The 15,199-nt window shown below is 43.0% G+C and overlaps 4 protein-coding genes across 5 annotated transcripts; 2 read left to right on the plus strand and 2 right to left on the minus strand.

The window, feature by feature from the left end:
• Positions 1–582: 582 nt before the first annotated feature.
• On the plus strand, positions 583–1,577 carry LOC104581445 (patatin-like protein 6). Its single transcript, XM_024456089.1, has 2 exons — positions 583–1,017; positions 1,060–1,577. The coding sequence occupies exons 1-2, from the start codon at positions 583–585 to the stop codon at positions 1,195–1,197; spliced, it is 573 nt and encodes a 190-aa protein (XP_024311857.1). The 3' UTR covers positions 1,198–1,577.
• Positions 1,481–5,970, minus strand: LOC100826721 (haloalkane dehalogenase 2). The gene is made up of 11 exons (XM_003580622.4): positions 5,549–5,970; positions 5,317–5,392; positions 4,839–4,924; positions 3,579–3,672; positions 3,415–3,491; positions 3,202–3,329; positions 3,022–3,093; positions 2,787–2,857; positions 2,207–2,282; positions 1,873–2,016; positions 1,481–1,734 (listed from the first exon to the last, which is right to left on the minus strand). Exons 1-11 carry the CDS (start codon positions 5,858–5,860, stop codon positions 1,692–1,694), a joined length of 1,179 nt encoding a protein of 392 aa, XP_003580670.1. The 5' UTR covers positions 5,861–5,970; the 3' UTR covers positions 1,481–1,691.
• Positions 5,971–7,321: 1,351 nt separating this feature from the next.
• Positions 7,322–11,635, minus strand: LOC104581446. Its single transcript, XM_024456090.1, is given in 8 exon segments — positions 7,322–7,334; positions 7,845–8,019; positions 8,173–8,452; positions 8,547–8,606; positions 8,954–9,074; positions 10,475–10,560; positions 10,562–10,590; positions 11,515–11,635. Coding segments are annotated over 8 exon segments (885 nt in total).
• A 1,412-nt stretch (positions 11,636–13,047) lies between these two features.
• LOC100829550 (coatomer subunit epsilon-2) lies at positions 13,048–14,982 on the plus strand. 2 transcript variants are annotated; one of them, XM_003579329.4, is made up of 6 exons: positions 13,048–13,396; positions 13,468–13,619; positions 13,850–13,985; positions 14,115–14,270; positions 14,428–14,507; positions 14,728–14,982. In XM_003579329.4, exons 1-6 carry the CDS (start codon positions 13,133–13,135, stop codon positions 14,819–14,821), a joined length of 882 nt encoding a protein of 293 aa, XP_003579377.1. In that variant the 5' UTR covers positions 13,048–13,132; the 3' UTR covers positions 14,822–14,982. The 2 variants fall into 2 exon arrangements, with proteins under 2 accessions (XP_003579377.1, XP_024311817.1); XM_024456049.1 differs by having other exon boundaries at positions 13,471–13,619.
• Positions 14,983–15,199: the final 217 nt, after the last annotated feature.

Genomic DNA, 15,199 nt, shown 5'->3' on the forward strand with positions numbered 1-15,199 from the left:
AGAACGCCGCATTGGCGGCAGCGCCAAACGGGAAATAATCGAGATCTGGTCTTTCCTCCAGACTGCCAATCGGTCGCCGGCGTCTTGCGCAAACGAATGCCAATGCAGCAAAACTGCAAAAGGCCCCAGATCGGAAGGGCAAATCTGCCGAGCGAATCGTGTCGGGTGGTAGACGTGGGCGCAGAGCCAGCGATCCGTGGAGCGGTTTGCTTGGGTTCCAGATTGATCTGGGACATCTGGATCGTGTGGGCTGGCAAATGGCAGAGAAGCCGAGAAGGCCGGCGGCAGGGAGAAAGAAGCCCGGCAACCGTGCCACCAACATCCAAACGAATTGGTGCAGTCGGATCCCCCGCTATCCGAGGCGTCGCTCACGGTTCTGCCAGTCCGACTAGCCTGCGAACAACTTCACGAGAAAATATCACAAACAAAACAACAACCGTTAGGTTCGTCTTCTTATCACTTAACTACAACTTCTGTGTATTTTATCCGAAAACCACATCCGCATGGCTTAATTGACTCGGGCCTCTCTTAACAAACAAACTGACAAGCCCGGCCCACCTTTAAGTCCTGACGGGGCTGATGATGTGGCCCAATCTCGACCACTCTCCTCTTTCTTCCCCGGCACCGGCAGCACACACGCGCCAATATGGATCAACCGGCGGCAGCGCCTGGACCGGCGAGAGCGAGCGCCCGGTGGCGCCGCAGGCAACCAAAACAACCCCTACTAGCACAGGCCACGTGCGTGTGCTCTCCATCGACAGGGACGCAGACGGCGGGGCGCTGGTAGCGCGTGTTGGTGCGGCTCGAGTGCCGCCTCCAGGAGCTCTCTGGCGACCCCACGTCGCCGACTACTTTGACCGCGCCGCCGGGTCCGGCGCCGGTGGGTTCCTCGCGGCCGCGCTCTTCACGTCATGCATGCCCGTCGAGGACGTGCGAGACCTCATGGCCAAGAACCAGAAGCTCTTCTCCGGTTGCCATTGCGGCAGCGAAGGGCTGTTCCGGGCTCGCCCCGAGGCAGTGTCTAGAAGGCGTTCAGGATGACCTCACGGTTCGATCCCATGCTACGACGTGGCCACGGCGGCGCCCTTCGTCTTCTCCCGCGACGATGCCGTGGAGGTTGACGCCTTCGACTTCCTGCTGTGGAAGGTCTGCGCCGGTGGCGTGCGGCGTGGGCCCCGCCGAGAGGGCGTCCCTTGACGGCCGCACCAGGCTGTGCGCCAAACTCCGCCCTGTGCCACATCATCAGCCCCGTCAGCACTTACAGGTGGGCCGGACTTGTCAGTTTGGGTGTTAAGAGAGGCCTAAGGCAATTAGGCCACACCGTTGTGGTTTTCGGATAAAATTTCCAGAAGTTGTGGTTAAGTGATAAGAGGGACGTGACAGTTGTGGTTTTGTGATATTTTCTCACAACTTCACAGTGTCTCTCCTCTGCTGGCAACTGAGGCGGTCTGACTGACAGAAACGATATGCTACTGTTGAGTGTCAAGTAAATCATCTTCAAATTAGGTAAATGGAGAGATCCTGTTATATACACATCCTTATTGTATCACACACAAGTTGTCCTGAATACTTCCACTACACCCTGTACATTTGATCTGTACATTTTGTTTTACCTTTTACACATGGCCGTAACAATTGATTGGCCAAATCGTTACGTGTATGTATGTACCTTGTATGACGGCCCCTGTGGGCTAGAACAGGAAGGATGTGAGCGCCGTCACGACCTTCTCTGGCCTGCAAGATGCGCCAAAATATCAGCAGAAGCATATGGCGTATGATGTCTACACTATAACTAGATGTTAGCGTGTGTACACATGGTGTGAAGCACTACTTAATCGCGATTTTCAAAACTGAGTAGTCTACATGAATTACCAGTCCTCTTGTGGCATATGACCAGCTCCTTCTATGGTCTTCAATTTCACCACAGCAGGATTGCTTTTCTTGAACTCCTCGGCTATCGAGAGCGGCAAGTACTTGTCAGACTCCCCCCATGCAAGCAATATTGGTTTTTCCCAGCTGCAGGAAATTGCCCAGAAAAGGTTACAGTTCAGCAGATTATATGGTATAACTGATTTGCATGTTTAATATTGCTTGCTTTGTGTTAAGATTTCAGAATGACTACTGAGTGAGGATGGAGCTTAATGTACCGATCCTTGCATATAATAATACATACTATGTCTGTTTTTCATTTTTTAGATAAGTCTACCTGTTGGATGAAAATCCAGCCGAAATTCTACTTAGTACATCTTGAAATTTGGCTTTCCTGGCAGCTTCAAGCAATGCTAGAAAAAAGAAAGAAATAAAAGAGTCAGATATTAAAGCTGCCAAACAAATTGGCACTAGTAATTAGAATTTTGCAATTACATAATTAAGTTTATAGCACAAAATCACTATAAAAAATTGTCTAAAATAAAAATAAGTGCACAAATAGGAAATTTACTATCCAAGAAATAAACTGAGATGACCATTCCTTGGATAAGATGGCTTTCTAGATGGTGGGATAGTGAGGTCAATCTGCATAGACATACCGTGAAGAAAATTTCCCACAGGAATGCCATGATGTATAAAGTCATGTCGACATATGACTTCAGGTGGTTGATATTACCAAAACATGGTTAAATAATGTGTGACTGCCCATGTAGAACTCCATTTCCTTTAGGATGAATGGATTCTCTTGTTTGGGAAGTTCTTTTGATGGCTAGTGACAATACAAACTCTATGCAAACAAATCAATATATCTGATACAATGACATAATGGAAACAGGAGATTTGGAGTAAGGACAAACCAAATCCAGGCGCACCACTTGATAGATATGGTAATCTGTATACATCAGCCTTCTCGGACTTCAGCACATAGCTGTCAAACAAAAAGAGGACAACAGTTCCAATTTCATAATTGAAATTATACGCCAATAAGCGAACTGATAATGTGCTATCCATTGCGAAATAGACCAAAAATACCAATACAAAATAGCATCATACGGAATGTAAGGAACAGAGTTTCTGTGAAAGGATACATACGGGCTACCTGCTTCAATGAATCTCTCAGCCAAAATAGCATTTTGGCAAGTAAATTCACCAAAAAGCGGCAACCTGTATTGAAGATTACATCAGTTTACATACATAAGTAGAATACTGCAAAAATCAAGAGGAGCATGAACTAAAAAATTGAGGAAAAAAAGGGAAACATAAATAACTGACCTTAGCTGATTGAACAATCCAGGCACTGGAGAAGAAACAGTAAGTGGACTGTTAAGAATTGCTAGCTTGCGAACTTTGCTTGAGTTCTTCAATGCCCATGTTAGACCATATGAACCTACTAGAAATCCCTACAACGAAATGAAAGAAATGATTCAGCAGTCCACGTGAGAACTTCTACAAATAAGGATTTTCCTTAAAGTTCCAAGTTTGTACCTGGACAACTAAGAAGAATGGTTCGGTGACATTTAGAGTACCAAGAAGATCATCAAATGCCTTGTGGAACTCCTCTTCTACAAATGATACAACATATATGAGTCTTTAGGAAACTCCAGTTTTATATACATTTATTTTACCAGGAATTTTAGACATCTCCTGACCTTTGTAATCGAATCCATATCCAGGCTGCGGCATCTCACTGAACCCAAATCCTATCCAGTCAGGAGCAAAGCAGTGGTAACCAGCATCTGACATCTAGTAAATTCAATAGCTTCTTAGGTTGGTAGCAACACAAGTGGCTGTGCATGCAATCAACATAACAATTTTTAAACCTGTTGGGAAGTTTTGCTCCCAAGACCAAAGCAAAAAGGGCCCGTTGTGGTTGTTAATCTGTCTCAAGGCACGATGCAAAGTAATGTATAGCTCTACACTTTGTAACCAGAAAAAAATGATCTAGATAGCTGTACCACATAAAGAGTTTACAGTGTTCTGTTTTGAAAGAAAACTGTAGGAGAGGCTCCGACCGTAAAATATATTCTAGGAAACAAAATACTTACAAGAATTTACAAGAGGGTCAAAGACCCCAGGACACACAAACACAGAGTCCAGACACACACAAGAAGAAAAATGACAGCACTAAGTGATCTCGTTTAACAGAGTGAGCCAGTCAAACATGGCTATCACATGAGCTTCTTTGACTCTAAGCTATGAGTAAGTAACTCCTGCTTAAACTTTAACAAGCCACTGGCGAGAAGAGGGGGGATACCTATAAAAAATTAAGATCATTGCGCTGCTTCCAAATATGCCAAGCGGCACAAATGAAGACAAGCATAACCCCAGGCCCTCTGAAGGAATTTTTAGCAATCGCCACCCTATCCTTGACCGATACCAACAGATCCCAGATCAAACCAATTTTGTTCCAACATCTGGTACTAAAAGAGCAGCTGAAGAACAGATGATTGCAGTCTTCCAAAAGGCCCGAGGTGCATATCCCGCAAGCAAGTAGAAGAATAGGGTCTATTACAGTGCTGCCTATCCATCACGTCCAAGGTATTCAGCTTGTCATTGAGCAGCAGCCAAGTAAACAATTTAAGCTTAGGAACACATTTGCTCCGCAAAATCTAGCCTAAAACCACATCTGATTGAAGATCTTGAAAACAAGAAGCGTAGTTTTTCCGGATAGAGAAAACAGAGAAAGAGTTTACTACTTAACAGTATTGTAAAAATTACTACAACATACTGACAACCGTGTCAACATCTAAAACATCATCTATTTACGAACAGAGAGAGTATATGGTAATGAATCAAATCAAATAATTTCCAGAACTAGCACTATTTGTTGTTGAGTAAGCAAATTTAGAACAACCAGTTGTTTCGTAGTACGGTTTAGTCTAACTGACTACAAGGTCAACGAAGCTAACCTGAGACATCACCATGCGATAGCTAAATGACTGAGTTGGAGCACCATGAATAAAGATAATAGTCCCACGCCGTGCATCAGGGGAACCTGCAATTGTATCACCACATATATGAAAACCAATAATTGCAATAGGATTGTGTTTACAGAACAATAGAACATGAAACATATATAATGGTGATATTTAATTCTTTATAGAGTGAAGGACATACACAGCACACACACAAACACAAGGTAAAACAACAATTATATAGAAGCAGTACCAAAGCACACAGCAACAAATTGTGTTCTTCCTTTTCATGCAAAAGCTTTGCAGAAGGTGAGATACATCATACATATTTTGCATTAGACAAATCAATACTTTCAAGTTTCACAAAGGTCCGTGTCAATCTGCATGAAACTAAAATGTGGTTTTACACTTCCAAGAACATTGACATTCACATAGTACAACCCTATGAAAGCCATCTCAGCAAACAAATCACCTGTTTCCCTCACGAACCATCGTAGGTCTCCCGATCTCACAGTCTTACCGTACTCTCTTCCTTTGTACTCTGTCCTCTACACGCAGTAAGGCAAGGTTAGTCATCAGCTAAAACACATACTCCCTCCGTTCCATAAAGATTGGCACGGTTTTAAACCAAAACCATGCCAGTCTTTATGGAACGGAGGGAGTAGATAGAAGGATCAAACACGGGGAACGGGGGTAGGCATTACGTAGAGCATCTGGCCGACATTGCCGTCCTCGGCGGGCGACGGCTGCAGCTGGATAGCGGCGCGGCTCGACGGGTTGTCCGTCACGAACCCGAACGGGTTGAACGCCGGGTCCCCTCCTTCGTCTCCCTGCTCCTCCGTATCTTCCTTGTTGCTACTGCTCGCCGCGACTCCCCGTCTCGCTCCTGCTTTCCGCAGCCTCACACCGCACGAAGCGAAGGCAACGCTGCTCCTGGAAGGGGTGGAGACGGAGGGCAGGAGGAACAGGGGAGAGGAGGAGGCGGAGGAGGTGGAGGCGCAGGGACAGCCGGCCATGGCGGCGCCGGTAGTTGTTGCTGGATCAGCGGACGGACAGCAACGGTAGCCTCGGTGGATGCCGGCAAAAATGTGGCCGCGAGGCGAAATGCTTCGGTTGGCTCAGCGGCGTCGCGAACGAACATTCTGTGGATTGCCGTGGGGGCCACACCCCAGATGCATATTCTTTGGCAAAAAAGAAAAATATAGTCTACTACTGTAGTATTCCTACTCTACTGCACACGCTTGAATTCTCAGAGAAAATTACCGAAAAACTTTGTTAAACTATAAAAAGAAATGCATAAAAAATATTACTCCCTCCGGCCGGAATTACCTGTCGACATATTACATGTATCTAGATGCTTTTTACACATAGCTATATCCATATTTGGGCAAATTTGAGACAAGTAATACCGGTCGGAGGGAGTATTATAATGTGGTTTCGGGAACAAACATACAAACCACGTTCATCGTTGAACCACGTCCATCGTTGAACGTTTCTAAACAAACTTCTTGGCTCGTTTCAGAGCTACTGGCTACTACTGGACTCCTTAAAAATTTAGATAAAATATTTCAGACATCTATCTTTTGTAGGTCAAAAAAGAAAAATCAAGTGTCTCGTTACCACCTTCCTTTTCATTATGCTAGCATTTTTAGACCAAACCTTTCATTTTTTACCTCTTTCATCATGATTTCTACACACAACAAAACTATATTTAAAGTGATGTAAACTTGATTTTCCATATTTGACCTTTAGAATTTTTTTTATCCTGAGAATGCATATGTAGGAGTACTACTTGGAAACCCGCCAGCTTGCATAACATGTTTGCTTCACAAACCATTGCTGCTCCCTCGATAGCACACTTTTTGTCGCACTATGTTCCTTTGTCCAGTTGTCCTCTATCCTCTACAAGCAACAAGCTGAGGTCGTCCATCAGCCGAAATGCATAGGAAAGAAGGATTGAACAAGAGACAAAGAGGAGTTCGGCATTACGTATAACAGAAGGTCGTCATCGCCTTCCTCGGCCGGTAACCCAGGCAGCTGGATGGTGTTGCGGATCAACAGATGTCTGTCACGAACCCTGATGTGTTGAACGCTGGACCTTGTCTATGTGCTCCGCCATGTCATCCTTGCTACTGCCGCTCGTGCGGTCGACTTCTCGCTCTTATTGCTGGAAACGGTGGAGTTGGACTGGAGGGTAAGAGGAACAAAGGAGAGGGGAAGGAGGTCGGAAGTGGAGGGGCAGCCACGACTCGGTGAAGTGTTGTGGTTGGGTCGGCCCTAGCAGCATCAGGACTCATGAGCCATGAGAATGAGCTTTCCGTGGATAGCGACTATATATGTGTTGGCGAGGAATTGCTTCTATAGTTTCTATTGAGGAGTCAAAGTATAATAGAGACACACGTGACTATTCGAATAATACATGCTAGAAAAAAACTTTGTTAAACAACAATATGGGAGAAATAAATGATGAAAAAACATTAATCACCGAATCTGAAGAAATATAGTAACATATTATGAAATTAATAGTCAATAGTGACCTGCAACATAACTTGCCACCAAGAGAGTGCTCTCGGGCATCGGCTAGAAAAAACAAAGATCACAATCATATTACAAACCAGAATTATGTTTCCCGGATGTTTGGAGGAAATTGGAAAAAAGGTAAAAAAAAAGAGGCAAGGTTCCATGTCTTGATGTCGAGCATATAGTACTGAAGAAAATCAGTCCAAGACAACTCATTCAGAATATTTGCATGTGACTCTATGGTTTCATTGTTCACCCAAACTGGAGGGCGAGTTGCCTGGCCAATCACCGAACCTAGAGTAATGAGTTGATGAGGTTCTAGTGTCAGAGAAGTCGTCTGAACTTCTGAAGCCATGGTGATTGTTTCCACGCCTTGCATGCGGCATTGGATGCCGTGTACCATGGGGAGCAAAACCGTCAGGTGGCCTAATTTGTTGTGAACTTGAAAACGCGTAGCTAATCTCGGGATGCTGGCCAAACCGTAAATGTTGCTGGTTCGGAAAATTTCCATGATATGACATGAATGGCTGGGGTGCAAAATTGGGAGGGCGGTGAGGAATGAAGCCCTGATCTCTTCGTGCATGACGATGATGCTGATGAAACAAGACTTGATCTGCTGGCACATGAGGAGGATGCATATGACCTAATTCTTGATCTGGTAGAGCAGGATGACCATGAAATAATACTTGATCTTCGGGTGCAGAAGGAGGAGGAGGAGGAGGACACCGAGGGAATGATCCTCCACCCGCCTCCACAGAAGAATAATGATGAGGAATTAATCCGAAAGCTAATGGATGCACAAGCTTACCATCCGCAAAATCTTGCGCTTCCACATTGGTGCCTTGAATTTCTTCTGTTTTTTCAACGCTGTTGTGGACCTTGCTTGTGTATGATTGCGGTGGTTTATTCCATACAACGAACCCAATTAACGAGTCTTGGTTGGTCTCTGTTGTTGATGTGCATTTATAGAAACCATATTCATCTAGAAGTTTTATTATATGATCACTTCTTGGACATACATAAAGACCACAACCCTCGCAAATCTCTGCAAAACCAACCCTTTGTCTCTGTTCAAAGCTATTTGCAGCCTGCACAAATGTTTTAAAACACAGCAACAAAATATTCAAAATATATACTTACCATCTAAAGGTAAGAAATGGAAAATTGGAGTGCGTGTGTTACCTCCTTAGTTCCCTTTAAGCCTACTTTTGAGGACCCAACCTTCTCGTGAAGGGAAATTACCTATAGGATATGAATTACAAGTTAGTTTGAGTATAATTTTGCAATGTTACATTAACCGGTACAAATCATGATGAAGCAAACTATCACCTACAAAACACCAAGTTATCAAGGTATTACACAACCTATTTTAGATTCATAGCCGCACAAGAATAAAACAATTATGACAGGGAAGAAATCTAAATCATAATGAAAAACGATAAATTATTTGTAAAGTAAAGAGAAGTTAGGCATGCATTTGATTAGCAGAGGAATATGCGGGTTGTGAAAAGGAGACATAAATTATTACAATTTATTGATATTTTACAGAGAAAAATAATACAAAAAGAAGTGTAAGAAAATAATCTTACCATCATTATTCGGCTTCGAGAAGGAGGAAGTTCTTTGACGAACTTCTCAAAATCCTCCAACTTAACTCTTCCCTTGACCACTATGCTTTTCGGCCATTGAATATCTTGAATTTTCTCTCCACTACAAGGAAACAAGCAAAACCTACTTAATAAGAAACACCAATTTGCCGGGAAAATGTCCATCACTCACAACATGAAAAAAATGGTGTTTGAGTCTATGAAACAAGTACAATGTTTCACCATAAGTGTGATTACTGAGGAAAAAATACTACGATGATTGCATCATCAACAAAATCGATCAACCCAAGATATGTATAGTCATAGAGAGACAAATTATATTTATACTAACTAGTTACAAAACAATCAATTCATTAGATCGTAGTGTTATATTATGCTTCATACCTTCACTAAAGTTTAAATAGAGGGTTAACGAATATCTAAGAAGCAAAATAAATAGACTTGAACAAAAATCCAAGTCTACAGATGGAAACATTCACTATCTGATGACCACTAGCAAAACTTCTCAACACCAAATAGAATGGCAAGTAGTGTAAATGTTGCAACAAAAGACTTAAACATACAACTACCCTCTACAGTTCATACAAATTTGATAGAAGGCTACTTTTTCAGAGTTATGACTGCTCTTGAGCTCATTGCTCTAGCTAACAACTAGTCATTCCCTCTGCCAATCAGGAATGAGCTACCTCAAGGAAAAGACCATTTTAGATATACTAATCACTTCGATGAAGAATGCAAAATAAGAACCAACTGATTTTGAGGACTAAAGGAAGTTGCTAAACTTAGGGCCTCTTTGATTCGCAAGATTTAAAAAACACAGGAATAGGAAAAACATAGGATTTGAATGTCATGGCATGTTTATTCCTATGAAAATTCAAAATACAGGAACGTGTAGTAGAAGTTGTTTATTGCACCACATGAAAAATGTAGGATTTGCTTAAAGGATTATGTGCTACTCATTGTTTTCAGAGACAAAGGAAATTTTCCATGAGGTTGGACCTAATAGAAATTTTCCTTTGGAATTGCATGCAAACTAGTTCATAGGAAATATTCCCATGGTTTCAAATCCTGCAAATCAAACGAGATAAAGGAACAATTCTTTAGGAATAGAACCCTCCAAATTTCCTATGAAATTCCTTTGAATCAAAGGAGCCCTTATAATAGTGCAAAGTTCTGCAAATAAGTAAACCAAATAAGGAGATATTACTATGGCTAATGTCATTTGTCTTAAACACTATTTTTCATAATTTCCAAGGCAAATATTGTAGTAGTACATGTATAGAATATCAAGATATCTATTTAAATGTAGATAACATTCATGATTTATGCATTAATTGGGTCAAGGAAAATATATCTATGCATTGTACAGAATAAGAAGCCTTCATGTCATGCAGAAATAAAATATGATTGTACTAAATCTATCATAAGAATAACATCAAAAGATCATTTAAAATCATAACAACGATCATTCGAAAACTGGCAGTCTTTGTAGTCATGAATTACCTTTCAAAGCAAGCAACAATTGTTTCCTTTCGGCAACTATCCAGTTGTATAGTGCCCTCCCACAGAATTTTGTGAGTCGTAGGAGAAGAGCTTGCCGATGACTGACTTGATATCATCTGAAAAATATGAAGTCAATACACTTGAAATATAAGGAAATCTTTTTTAGAAATCTTTGTATACCATGTTCTACTATGACACAATCTTTATTTTTGGATTGGTCAATAAAACTTTGCATAATGTGACAATATGTACATAAGTATTAGAGATCCAATGCAAAATATGTTGGGATTTTAAAATAGGTCAATAAAACTCAGCATGACACACCCAACCTTGAAAATCGGAATTATAAGGTTGTTAATGGTGGATCTAAGACGAAATCACACAAGAAAGCACCACAAGATGGAACATTCTAATCGTCTAGTAGCATGTTTTGGGAGGTTAATTGAACACAAGTAGTTTGTTATTGTCATATATCTAGACCTGTGGATTGCAACTCGTGCTTCAGGTAGTCAAATTCTTAAGTATGAGTCTTGTTTGTGACTTTCATTTCTAGTCTTTTTTGGAGTCAAGGAACAAACAAATTATTAATCCACTATAATGGTCCAAGGAAGCGCTTAGACATTTTGTATGTACGAGTTAGAAATGGGCTGTAAGTCAAAGAAAACACATAGATAGGTTGTAGTGTGAAACATGGTAAGAAGGACAAATGCAATTCAATAGATGGCTAACCTAGGCCTTTAAGCACTAGGATATTTATCCCTAACTAGGCCCTACTAAAGCATGTGTATGGATTGAAATGGAACACCAGATTTTGGGGTTCCTCTACCATATTGCATCTCTCCTCTGCCCCCCTCTCCCCCTCCATGTAGTGATGAAGACCCACCGATGAAGCTCTATCCATTGCCAGCATAGGTCGATTTGTCGCCGGAGTGGTCAAATTCTAACCTAGAAAGTCAATTCATTGGGCAAATTGATTTCTTGCTAGAGAATACAATTCCTCGCCTGAGAAGCTTAATTCCTTGACGGAGGAGTTGGCCAACCTCTTAAACCTTTGTCTATGGACAGGTACTGCATTTCACAATCACCCAACGCCTGTGCGTGCCTAGCAGAGTGTGAACCTGCACCTTTTATAACCTTACCATTTATGGATCCTCTCGCCATCAAGAATAGTGAGAACAAAAAAAATCAAGGCGTGAGGATGGTGGAACCCCAATGCTTCGACTGCCTTTTCTATTGCGACGGATTGCAACTCCTAATTCAAACAATTTAAAGATGAAGTATGGATCTTGTTTCTGACAATCAAATCAGTTTGAATCAAAAATAGCAAAAAGTCTTTACGAATCAATTGTGTGTTCTTCCCAAACCATTTGTACCATCTATAGATCTCCCACACCATCATGGAAAAGGGAGGACAAAAAGATCAAGGATGGGGATGGAAATCGCTACCGCTGCACATGAAGAGGAAGGAGATCTGGTTGCAGCGGATTTGGTTGAAGCAGATCTGGTTTGAGAGTTGCCCGGAGAGAAGTTGGAGACGAACTAGTGAAGATGACTATGATTAAAAAAAAAGGTAGCGGCGGCATAGGCATGTGAGGTAACCCTAATACTTGTGCTTGCCTCACCATATGGATCTCTGATGGGGTTGCTCTCTTTGTGGGATTTGGTCCATCAATTGAAGCATGAACTTATGTCACATGGGTCACAACCTACATAGAACAAGCCCAACGGGCCGGGATCCATGTGCGAGCATGAGGGCTTGATGCATATTGTGTCTAGATGAAGTCTCAGAAATCATTTTTTCCGAAAACATTTTCGTAGGGCTAAATCCTGATTTGGCAGGCCAATTTGATATGAAGATGCATCGGCCCACCAGCATGGGGATTTGTTTTGCACCCACATGTCTGATTGCGTATATTATTAGTTAGTTTCTAACCATAATTTGTGAAATTCCCGTGACGAAATATGAATGGAAAAACCATGCTTAGTTTATCTCGATAATTGAAAATATTATACGGGAAGTGCACGCATCCAGAGCTGATTTGAACAAAAAATAATGACCATATAAAAATACAAATTCGATGGAGATAGTATATAGTTATACGTGAATTAGGATGTGTTTGGTACTGCTCCAGCTCCACAGATTTGGTGGTGCTAGTCATTCATAATTCCACTTTTTCGTGAAGATAGAGTTGTAAGTAATTAGGAGATGTTTTGTAGTCTTACCTTATTATTTATGAAATTTTTACAATTCCAGCTCCACCAAATCCATGGTGCTGGAGCCGTCACAAACACAACCTTAATATACCCTTTCACTGACTGCTTATACATGCTTTACACTCATATCTATTTACCCTTAATGACGACTACATAAGTTTTGTTCTATGATTTCTTCATGATTCTCCAATGAGGAATCCCATCTGCACGGTGGAGTACTGTTGTGCTTCCACATTTGTACATGCTTTCCCCGTCCAACGTACTACGGAAACCCACCAAACTTGCATAATTCATTCACTGACAACCGGTCACATATATAAACACTCCTTCACACGCACGTCTTTGCGTAGCAGCGCAAACACAGCTCCCCCTTCCCTGGCCCTGCGTCGAGATCCAGACCTCCCGCGCACACCGGACCGGAGAAGAAGAAGAGATCAGAAAGCAATGGCGGCGGCGCCGGACGGACTCTTCGGCCTCCGCAACAGCTTCCATGTGGGCGCGTACCAGGCCGCCATCACCGGCAGCCAGTCCGCCCCCTCGCACGCGCTCTCCCCGGACGAGGTCGTCGAGCGCGACGCACTCCTCTACCGCTCCTACATCGCCCTCGGCTCCCACCAGCTCGTCATCGACGAGATCGGGCCGCGCGCCGCCACGCCGCTCCAGGCCGTCAAGCTGCTCGCGACGTATCTCATATCCTCCGGGAACAAGGTTGGTTTCTCTGTTCCTCCTATTGATTTGCGTGTTTGTGCTTTCGTTTTACTTGTGGCGTTGGTGGAAAGGAGTCGGTGATCTCGAAACTGAAAGAGCTCCTTGGGGATGCGGCGGTGGGGAGCAACCCGATCCTCCGGCTGGTCGCCGGGACTGTCTTCATGCATGAACGGGATTACGCTGAAGCTCTCAAGCACACGAATTCCGGTGGGAGTATGGAACTGTAAGGATCACCCCTTGTCGTTGAACCATTCTATGCGAATAATCAACCTTTTTCTTCTTCTGAAATCATGACCTGTTCCACGGATGACACGAATGTCTGCCCGGCGTACATGAGCCAGTGTGGCTGCAGTTTTTTCTTTCGTGTAATTGAAACAGCTTTGAAATTCTTGTTACGTTTTGTTCAGGAAGATCGAAATGCTAGAGTCTCATCCTCCAATCGGTCATTTTCAGGCTGGCGCTGAATGTTCAGATATACCTCCTGATGAACAGGCCCGATCACGCAGAGAAGCAGCTCAGGGTCATGCAGCAGCTGGACGAAGACCACACACTGACGCAGCTCGCCAACGCGTGGGTAAACCTTGTCATGGTATGCAAACATATTTTCTTTTGCTTGGGAATTGTTTATTTTACTGGAAAAAAGGGCCAAAGAGGCATATGGAAGGAAGCTGAACACGTATGTAGTTCTGATTGTCCTCATTTCCCGATTCTGCATCAGGGTGGCTCCAAGATCCGAGAAGCGCACCTCATCTTCCAAGACTTCTCGGAGAAGTACCCGGCGACTTGCATGATTCTCAGAGGGAAAGCCCAGTGTTTGATGCACATGGGCAAATTTGAAGAAGCAGAGGGCTTGCTGCTGGAATCACTGAACAAGGTCAGCTCTAATCGTCTTAGCTAGCCAGTCCCATCTTAACTAATTTCCGTCACCGCAAGCTTTATGTGCTTCTTAGTTCTTACACAAAGTGTAAAGGTACTTCACAACAATGCTGAATTTTTCCGGTTTCGAAAAAAAAAATGCTGATTTTTTTCAGGACGCCAAGGATGCAGAAACACTTGCCAACCTCATCGTGTGCAGTCTTAGTTTGGGTAAACCTGCATCTCGATACCTCAAGTGAGTGAATTCTGGCTGTACCAATACAGTCATAATATGACAGTTTACTGGCACTTGGAACTTTCAGATGCATTTCTGGCTCGTAAGCTGAAGTAGCAGAGTTCTGAATGTTACCATTTTTTTTTTCAATTGAGGAGCTCTCGCTCGTACTGAATGTTAACCTACCTATGACTGCCTGATTGATCAACCTGAACTGATGCAAAATCTGGTGGTTTTGCAGCCAATTGAAGCTAGCGCATCCCGAGCACATGCTGGTCAAGCGGATGTCTTCTGCTGGAGACAGCTTCGACAGAGCCTGCCAAGAGATGACATGAGTTTTGTTGTATTTTTGTTATAAACCTGTAAGCTGGATAAACCAAAGTAGCACTGGTCTCAGTCACAGGAGCCAAATTCAGCTAATAATGATGGTCGACGAACATGCTACGCACGCTTCTCAATAACATTTTTTCTTCAGAACGGGCGCTCGTTCTAGCTAGCAGCTGCAAGTATTAACTCAACGATTAGCTGCACGTACATTTGGTGGCCTATGAGTTGGTTAGTATCGAGACGGTAGCTGCAATGCATGATCTACCACCGATGACCAGTTCACCCGTCAGAATCAGTGATAAGCAATGAGATGCATGCAAATCCTCCGAAAGGCGCATGCAAGCCTGACATCTCGTCGGTAACCTCCATTTGCTGGCCATTTCAGT

The sequence above is a fragment of the Brachypodium distachyon genome, chromosome 5, assembly GCF_000005505.3.
Source record: "Brachypodium distachyon strain Bd21 chromosome 5, Brachypodium_distachyon_v3.0, whole genome shotgun sequence".
NCBI classification, from domain to species: Eukaryota; Viridiplantae; Streptophyta; class Magnoliopsida; order Poales; family Poaceae; genus Brachypodium; species Brachypodium distachyon.